The 9847-nt window shown below is 45.7% G+C and overlaps 1 protein-coding gene across 1 annotated transcript; it reads right to left on the bottom strand.

Annotated features, from left to right (window-relative positions):
- Nucleotides 1-5324: 5324 nt before the first annotated feature.
- Nucleotides 5325-7463, bottom strand: LOC120842103 (endothelin-converting enzyme homolog). Its single transcript, XM_040213129.1, has one exon. It carries the CDS (start codon nucleotides 7461-7463, stop codon nucleotides 5325-5327), a length of 2139 nt encoding a protein of 712 aa, XP_040069063.1.
- Nucleotides 7464-9847: the final 2384 nt, after the last annotated feature.

Genomic DNA, 9847 nt, shown 5'->3' with positions numbered 1-9847 from the left:
TGAAGTTTGCGGAAGTGTGATATCTGTGGAACAACCAGCCCCGTTGACACCGTGGGAGTGGTGTACAAAAAGTTGGCAAAGGGTTCATCTCGACTACACTTGAAAGGAAGACAAAATATTTCAGGTGGCTATTGATTCAAACTCCAAATGATTGGAGGTAAATAAAATGACTTCCATGACGACCTAAAAACAGTCGAGACAGTGCGGTTATTGTTTGCAAGTCATGGCTTAACCACTGAAGTGGTGTGAGATAATGGGCCTTAGTTTCGCGTAAAGAGTTCCAAGACTTTCTGTCGGCCAACGGAGTAAAACGTACGCTGACCCCACCATATCATCGTCAATCAAATGGCGCAGCAGAACGCGTGGTTCAGACTGTAAAGCATGCGCTGTTGAAGCAGTTGTAGGAGGATGAACGGAACAAAAGCCCAAGGTCTCAGTAACGCAGGGTGGACAACTTTGCGTTTGCTTACCGAACTACGCCCCACACCTTCACAGGGAAAACGCCAGCTGAACTATTTTTGAAGCGAAATTCCGTATTACGTTGTCCCTGCTCAAGCCCAACATGGAGGCAGCAACAACGGCTAAGTGTGAAAGGAATGTATGTAGTGCGAACAAGCGCCTGGGAGTAGACGGAGTGTTTTCTGTAGGTGAGTGCGTGCTTGGGCGTACGGTCCACGCTGAACTTGTAAAGTGGCCCAGGAAACGTTGTTAAAGTTAGCCATGACGTACCTATGGTGTTCGTGGATCAGAGAACATTTTTCGTACCCGCAGATCATTTGCGACCTTTATCTTTAAATTATAAAGCTAATGAGAGCTTCGATGGTGACATTGAATGGCCGCGAGGTAGTAACATTAGGAAGCCCGTGTTATGAGGAATCTTGCATAAGGCAGTCTGCTATTGCTCAAGGTACAGGACAAGTGTCATCACGCAGTACGCAAATGGCGTCACCACCGGAGCATGTGGAGGCGCTATTACCTGTAGTTCCGATGTGTAGCGCGCGCCTTGAGCGCAAATGAGACCGGCTGACACATGTGTAACTCTAATATTGTTTGGGAGGGGGACGGGGGGGGGGGGTGTTGCAGCGACCCTCACAGTTTCCAGAATGCTTCGTAGCGCGCGCTTTGTGAGGGCGCGCGCTACTTTCAAGAAAGGTCCATTCAAGGCAGTGGCGTAGCCAGGAATAAACTACTTCCAAGAATCTCTTTATGCAACAGTGCGCGCGTTGCATTATGGGACCGCTTTGGTCATGAAAAGAAGTAGCATGATTTCAAGTGCCTCGTTGACAAAGTAGTGCATCTCAGCACTGAATTAAAACTAAGTCAACACTCGCTAGAATTGCACCCATTTATATTCGTGAGACACCCGTCGAGACGCGGACCTCCAGCGGTTGTAAGGATTTGCCTAGACTTAGCAAAGAGTAAGAGTAAGGCCTGCCGCGTTCCATACATTTCTGGTGGCATGGCCACCTATATAGGGTGCAGCATGACCATTCCGGGTCACGAATCATTTTAGAAGTTTAGGACATTTTGAGGATGGTTCTGAACGATCGGCCCAATGCAATTCTTTTGTCCTATTTTTTTTGCGCACAAACTCTTGTACTTTGGGAGCCCCAAAAAAACGTTCCCCAGCATTCTATCCGTACTGGTAGGCGACATCATATATTTAAAGAATGTCACATACTTGAAAATGTATGGGCTTTATTCTGGTCTTCAGGGGATGTCGTGAATTGTTTTGTCAAATTGAAACCATCGTCAAATTGAAACCGAAACGATGGATAGTAGGAACACAGGACGCTTTGCGCAGCACTACACCGGTAGGATCGCCTCAATTTTGCAAGATTTTATTTTCTTCGCCCCCTTTTGTAAATACATAATTTCTTTCTTTTTATCCTCTCATGGATGTCATTGCTGTCTTTTCCCGACTGACGATGACAAGCTCGCTCCTTTTAGACTTTTTGCAATTTCGCAATACAAAAAAAGATGACTATCACGACCTCGTAAAAAATGGTTATGCATTTGAAAGCGACAGGTCCGGTCTGTCCGGAGCAGTTTATGTCACATGTCATTAGTAGTACATCACCATACCTACTGTGCAAGGTCCGAACAGTCACGCGTGCTGTTTTTTTCCATGCGGCTATGGTCACGGATATAAATGAAAGCAACGTGAATGGCGGAAAGGACAAGGATAGGACAAAACATCTTTCCGTGTGGTGGAAAGAATGCGGAGAGAAAAAAAAAACATATTTCCGTTTATGTTGCTTTCGTTTATCGCCGTAACTTTACCTGTACGAATTAACTTGTCAAGGCAGATCCACTAAATGAGCTGCTATGTGCACTCCGTTCCCCGATGTGCTGGTGGGTGCCGCCATCTTGGTGCTTATTGCAGAACAGACGAAACTGTCGATCGCCATAATTAAAAAAATGCCACCTCCTGGGCTTCAGGTACGGTGTAAGGAAGCTCAGGTGAGATTGTTTTTCTCTGTCGCGAACTAATTCAATCTTTCTAGAGCACGGAAAAGCGTTTCCTGCGATTTCAACTAAAGTTTCAGATAACTGGCAACCGTGATTTTAAGCACCAAGGTGGCTGCAGTGTCGTTACTCTGATGAGAACCTTATTATTGGCTCTTGTCAAAACTATAATCAATCTTTTTCGTAGCTTTTATGCAAGTTGTGAATTCGCACTTATGGGTGCCCCTGTGTTCCTTCTTCGTCTTGGCTCTATTTCGAGATCAAGGCAAAACAAGCTTCTATGACAAGTGGTTCTGTCATGTACACAGTTACCGCGTCCATTGCGGAATAAGAACGGCCATAATCAGACGACGGTCTAGAAAATGGTTCGAGATCATCTCTCATACTTTGTAATTTAAGCGAGGCAAGGCGACGCAAAACCCTGCTGCATCATTCCTTAGCAACAAACGTGCATAAGAGTACAGCGATCAGTATGGTTACTCTGAAGCGAACGGTAAAGGGCGCCGCCATGTTGAACCCCCCCCCCCCCCCCTCCTTTTTACATTTAGCAGGGAAATAGGCGTCGCATCGCCTCAACACCAATTCAGTTACCGCGTTAGATTTAGAGGGGAATTGAATCGGTGAACAGGTCTGTGACATCCCACAATGAAACGGGCTCGGTTACGCGGACGCCGATGCCGCTATATGCGGGAACGGGAGCCGCGGTTCCAAAGGGCAGGAGGAGTGGAGCTATCCACATGACTTCCGGCGAGACCCTCCTTCAGGCCGCTGCCACCTCTTTCTACAAAAACATGTTACATGGCAGATGCCTACCGTACTCGGAAACGTACGTGTGACGTCTCAGTGTAGTGCGTAAGCCCGCGTGTGCGTTTCAATTTCTGTGTAATGTTTTTGCACAAAGAAAAAAAAAACTTACGCGATATTGAAGTAAAGCATTTTGAAGTAAAGTAACTCAGTCAATCGTTTCGCGTAAAAACGAATATTTTGTTTTTGTGTTTATTTATACTTTGTTCCACTTTTAAGGTGAATATAAGTATAGGCAGAACCTATGTGTCCTAAAATAAAATTTACTCTATGGAAAGCAGAGTACTTTTTCTGCAAGACACGCTTTCAAATAAGTCACCTGGCTCGATCTAAAATGGACCGTAAAATCGACGCCTGCACGTAGCAAACTACACTTTTCGTCAAAGGTTGCTTTTTCTTGTAAAATTACAAAGCGTAGCTCCCTATCTGCAAACCATAGGACCGAAAGACTTGCTAGGGTCAACGGCGGACGGTGACGCAGACGACCGAGTCGGCTTGCGGGGTGCGTTTGACGCGCGTATTGATAGATGTCGTCGGGAGCAGCGTCCGAAGCTGTAGCCGACCAGCGGAAGAAAGCAAACGACACGCGGACGAAATTCGTTGGCAGCAAACGCCTTCTTTAATCCGAAAGCATTAACTGTCCCATAGAGCGAGCAGACGTCATCAGCCGCCGTGCCAAACGGCACATGCCATCCTATCTGCCAATGGTACGAAGTGAAGCCGAGATCTCAAGCATCCCAGCTCTGAAGCCGCGCAAAAAGCTGAGCCAAACGGCAAATAAATTAACCTCTCCAGGTGAAGCCGAAATCTCATTGATAGGCTCCCATAGGCGGGCGCACGCATAGTTACAAGGAACGAGGCTCCCATTGGCCGAGGCGCGTTAGTTTTAAGGAGAGCCGCCCCATGGCGCTACGTGCCCGCTCCAGATAATGGGGAATTGTCGTAGACCGTTTCCGCAGCCCGCTAAGCACCCGGATAGCGCTCTGTAATCCGCCGCAAGACCTTGAACTATGCAGACAAGGCTGGCGGCGCGCGTGTGGAGCTGCGGCGTTTTCTTCTCGGATACCGTAGCGGAGGAGAAAAACGGTCTACTACAATTCCCCAATGTCGCGCCAGGGCGTGCCGGGAGAAGTAAGCGTTTGGCTGGCGCGGCTTCCGAGAGAGAGCCCACTCGAGCATACTCCGGAGCGCGGCGCGGCCACCTCACCAGAACACGCGAAATAACGACATTCATGCTTTCGCATTCGCAACTCATAAGAAGTGCTTAAGTGTACCTCGAGAATTTTTTTTATTTTTACGTTTTGCTTTTACTGTTCGCATTTATCTTTTAACCAAATCTACATCACAAAAATATTGTGTTCATTTTAATAAACCACGGGGGTCGCGAGCATTCTCGATAAGGAGGTGGTGCCATCTATCAATACGAGCGCGAAACCTGCGCCGCTACCCTACTTTGTCGTTTGCGTCACCGCCCGCCGTTGACCCTGGCAAGTTTCTTGGCCCCATTTGTTTACAGAAAAAAAGCTACATTTTGTAATTTCACAAGAAAAATCCGACCTATTAAATACAGATTTGACAAAATGTTTAGGTTTCTACGTGCAGGCGTCGATGTGTACGGTCGATTGTAGATCCAGCCTGGTGATTTGGGACATCCTACACCTTCGGAATCGCCTCTAGCTCATTGGTGTTGGTAAATACGGCGCATTATTTTTCTTGCTTTATTTTGTCTGTGAGATTTTGTTTGCAAACTACGTATCCTATTTACGCACTTGATATTGTTTTTGAAGTGTAGCATTTCATCAAGCGCCGATTGAGTTGTGCGCGGCTTCTACAACCAATAACAATTCAAACTTAAGATCGAATTTTGTTTTACGTTTTATTTTTTTGCCATTTCATCACCCACGTTTCATGAACGTTGATAGTGAGAAGAAAGCTCGCAAATAGCCTCGCTCAGACCGCTCAATGAATTAGGCAGGCACAAACGCTCCCGCAAACTAAAAAAAAAAAAAGCGACAGCATTTGTTTAGAAAGAAATCGTTAAGCTTCTGTAGTCAATACAACTCGCATTTCTCGTTTGGATTCATCGTCGCGTTTCGAGAGGTTGTGGCGTGCGGGCACCTGAAGGCCTCCGAGAACTCAGGCATGTTTCTGACGGCTTCATTGCAGAGCCGAAACGACTGCAGAGGCAGCGACAATTCACCTGCAACGTTCACGCTGCCGCACAAACCGAGACAGTAGGTAATGAAGAATAGCCGCTCCTCAGCACCGAGAAAGGTCGGCAGCAATACTTGAGTCCCGCGGTCCATCCTGGCGTATTGCAATGCGTCGAAAGCGATTCTCAATCCTAGATAATGTGGCAGGACGCGCGGTTCCTCCTCTTGAAGGGACGTTGGGTCGGTTTGCTTCGCAAAGCAAAATGCTCTTCTCTTGTACTCGCGGTATGTATCTCCAGACCACCATTCGCTGGTCGTACCAATCTCGTTTTTGGAAATGCCCTCTCCCGTGATTATCATTGCTACGAGACCACCTGTGATGGCGCCGATTCCACCGTATTTAATGGCGATTGGGAGCTCGCGCGCGTAGAATGGAAGCTGCACAAGACCGGCGAGTACACTCACTCTGTCCATGTCCACGTCGCCACCGGCTAACGCGTAGTTGGGTTCAGATATGCGCCGCATCAGGCCAGAGACACGAAAAATGGCGTCGTTCCTACGAATTTTGAGCAGGTTGTCGAAGAAGTTTTCAGTTAAGGCTTCTAGATCCTTGAAGTGGTCAGTCATCTTAAAAGTCTTCATGTGCGAAGAGAGACTTGGGGACAAAAGGGTGGTTGTTATCAACTTTGATATCGTCCTAGACTTGGAAGTTTCGTCCATCCAGGCGGAAGACCTAACTCTGCGAATCGCCGCACTCTTGACAGAGCGTATCAATTGATCTACATCTTTGGAGACTGTGCTGTTGGGGTTGGCGATAGTAATAGCGAAAATATTCCACGCTTTCCGGAAGTGCGTCAGGATCACTTTGGAGCAGGGGCCGGTCGGCACAGCAGAACTCACAGCGGGTTCTCTGACGAAAGAGAATTGCTCGCGAATTTTCCGAAGATCGTCGTGCACCCAGGCCATTTGTTGAAGAATTGCGAAACCGATGAACTTCATAGGAATTTCTGGACTTGCCCTCAGGGTGAGGCTGAGAGCAGTCTCTATGTAATCGACATCTGTATGCAGAAGAGTCGCATCTGTAAACTTGCCAAGCGGTTTTAAGGCGTTAAGCCAGTCATCTTTTGAAAGGCCGAGTTTTTTTGTCCTGGCGACAATATCTCCGAATGTGTAGTAGCTAAAGGTGGCTTTGGAGCTTAAAACGTTGCACAGGGAAATCTGAATATTAGCCACGTCCTTAGCAGCGACTGAGTATGTATGTTTAAACAGTTCAAAAACTTTTGTCACGTACTCTGCGTACTCGAGCTCAAGTGCTTTAAGATCCGCAAGATTTCTTGACATCTTTTCATAAGGACAGACGTAGGGGGTAGGTAGTATGGACGTCCTTATAATCTCAGAGTTCCATCCGTATGAGCGTTCAAACTTGAATAGCAGCATTGTACCCGAGTTGATATCGGCGTCCATAAGCTCTGTAAAGACGTCGAACGATTCCCAGTCAGTGTGCTCAAAGTTGGGCCAGTTGGTGATCTTTAAACGGTCGAACACGACCTTCATTCCCTCCGCCAAGGGAGCAGTGGTAGAGGTTATACACGACTGGTACAAGAGGACCACCATGTCTAGTACGGTCTGGACGGTTGTGGAGGGAGATTTCAACTTGAGAGCAGTCTCTATTTGCTCAACGAAGCGCTTACTCGCCAGCCACGTGACGTTGGCGCCTTTAACGTTGTTGTGGGTCCAGCCTGTGCAGACGTACGAGTAGAAGTCCGTACATGGCGCCACGGCTGGAGTCAGCGTTCCCTGTATCTCCTTCGTCATTCGATAGCAAGACAAAGACCGGCAGACTTTGGTCTTCTGAAAACGCTGGTCCGTACCTCCCAGTTCGTTTTTGTAGAGTCTCCGGATGAGAGGGGTTGTGAGGATTCCTAGTAGCACAAAGCAGCAGATAACTATGAGGCAGGTGGCAATGAAAGAGCCGGTGCATCGATCTTTGGAAGGATTTTCCACGGGGACTGCGTGTTTGAAGTCTCCACTGGGCATTTTAATATCTGGAACCGAAAAGGCCAAAGTGTTAGCTAGCTTCGTACGATATACGGACATTATATTTTCCTTTCTCGTATTGTTTAACCCCGTAAACCCATCATTTCAATAAATAAGTTGTAAGTCTACCATTAGTTCTTACTTACCAAATAACCTAATAACCTAAATGCAATAATAAATGAACTAAATATATTTATTATAGAAAAATTATCGTGTGACTGGAAATAAAATTCAATTTTATGGGTTTACATTGCAAAGCAACGAAAGCAACCTGAAAACATACATTGAAAGGGTAGGGTATTCATTAAATCTAAACTGCCAGGTGATCTCTAACGTGCAAACGAAAATTCAGTTATGACGGCTCCTACACGAAATACATTTCTCCTTGAGCTCCTAAAAATATTGCCATATTGGGAAATAGCAAACACCGCTAAATAGGAGCTCAATATATCCAGTTTTGTACACATAACTAAAACGAGTATCCGATTAAAATGAGAAATGCCCTTTATTTATTAAAAAAATGTAACTACATTACTTTATCTTGTGAAATAATGAAAACGGGCTTCTTTTACTAGTTATTATTTTATTATAATCACCGTATGACAAAATAATAGTCTCATTCATTCTTCACCCTTGGTAGACCATTTCGGAGGCTTGGTTCGATAATTTGAGACAGAAAAGTTGTGGCCATAATGGGTACGATGACGAAGAATATTTTTTTTGTAAGAACTTAGGGTTAAGCTACAGTAGACAAAATAGCTATGTCTAGGGGAGCTCAATTTAAGTCACTGTAGCTAATGGTTAAAAATTGTGAAGAAGCTCCAACCAAATCTTTTCACTTCAGTAGAACGAGGGCTGTAGAACAGGCAACCTCGTCTCCAGCTCTGCTGAACTGGTAGGAGTTGGGGGGTGCTTCCCTTGTTTCCTTAACTTGTAACAAACTATAGCTTTATGTTACCCAAAAGGAACGTGCGCGCTCGCTTGTGCCACGCCCACGCAACTTCACACAAGAAGGCACTCAAAACTTAAGTTCAGAAAATACTGAAATTTCGTGGAACGCCGATCACTTATCTAACATGTGCACACAAAATTACGATTCTTTCGCATTTTGTGACATCTCCTCTCCAGCTTTCCCTCTGATAATGTGGAAAGAGGCTGGGGGAGCTTGCACTTCTCTTTTAACCTGTCAACGACTATAGGCATCGTTAAACGCACAGTTTTCGCCCGAATGTAGTACTCACGATTGGAAAATGATATATAAATTTCCTGGCCTGTTCTTGGAGCAGTATTCGAAACGTCTAAGCAAGAAAATGGCTACCAAAGATGACCAATGCATGCCGATAAATAGCGTTTGCTACCGTGAACAGGCCAAATTTTCTTAGTGAATATGTTCGAACATTGCATATAACTTCCGGATAAGATAACGATAACTTCGGAAGCTTGGCTATTCAAACAACTATCTCATTCGCGTGGAGACAACGTCCAACGAAGTGCGGTTAATTCTTTTTTTCGATGTTAACACAACAACATTGGTATCAAATTCCCTGCTTACGTGATGGACGTGTCAGCTCGAAAGCGTTTTGTTGCTGACACCAGTGCGCAGTGGTTTTACTTTTTCCACACAAGGCTCATACTTTGAAAGGGACAGATGAGCCACGGTCCCTTTGCGGGTTTTTTGACGGGAGTTTAGCCCACCTGCTGGATATTGGCAAGCAAATGGTTTGTATTACATCCCTCAAGGCAGCTGAGTACCGTACTTGCTCAACGGAAGGAAGGTACTCTTTTTTTTTTTTCTAAACTTGTTTTTTTTTAAGCTGGCCCACAGGTTATATAAAATTCGGCAAAAGATTGGTCCCATGTCTGCTGCCATCATGAAATATCTTCGAATTGCAGAATTACTGCGAATTTTTGATCTTATATTAGTGACATTTAGCTATTTGAATGATTCACGTGGTACCTAGCGTTCAGATCTAAGTAAAGTCAGGTCAAATAAACTACACAGCTTTTTATTTTCGTGTGTTTATAAATTCTTGTGTATATTCACTGGACGCCATGTTTGAGTGCGTTGTTCAGTTAGTATGCCAAGATTGAGGTCACACCTATAGGCTGCTAAGAGCGGCAGTCTTGCCAGTGTTGAGTGCACGTTGCAGAGTCCGTTTCGAAGCTAGCCGGCAGCTCGTGCTTAGCGGCTGTGGACACAGCTGAGGCCACCATTGAATACCTCACATCGGCGACGTCCGCCACCATAAGCGTCGCTGTGATGCCGCGATTGGCGAAACGCTCCCAATGACGTCTTGAGTAGAACAAGTTTTGCTCTCATCAACAGAAATAAGAGCAATGTCTGACTGTCAACCTTGAAGGTGTTAATTGAAAAGCGTGATTGC

The sequence above is a fragment of the Ixodes scapularis genome, unplaced genomic scaffold (assembly GCF_016920785.2).
Source record: "Ixodes scapularis isolate PalLabHiFi unplaced genomic scaffold, ASM1692078v2 ptg000925l_1__unscaffolded, whole genome shotgun sequence".
Taxonomy (NCBI): Eukaryota; Metazoa; Arthropoda; class Arachnida; order Ixodida; family Ixodidae; genus Ixodes; species Ixodes scapularis.
The sequence above is the reverse complement of the archived record's forward strand: the minus strand, read 5'-3'. Positions and strand labels throughout refer to the sequence as shown.

Bases quoted from the DNA above. Each gene is read 5' to 3' on its own strand.
- LOC120842103 (XM_040213129.1), bottom strand. From the start codon at position 7,463: ATGCCCAGTGGAGACTTCAAACACGCAGTCCCCGTGGAAAATCCTTCC.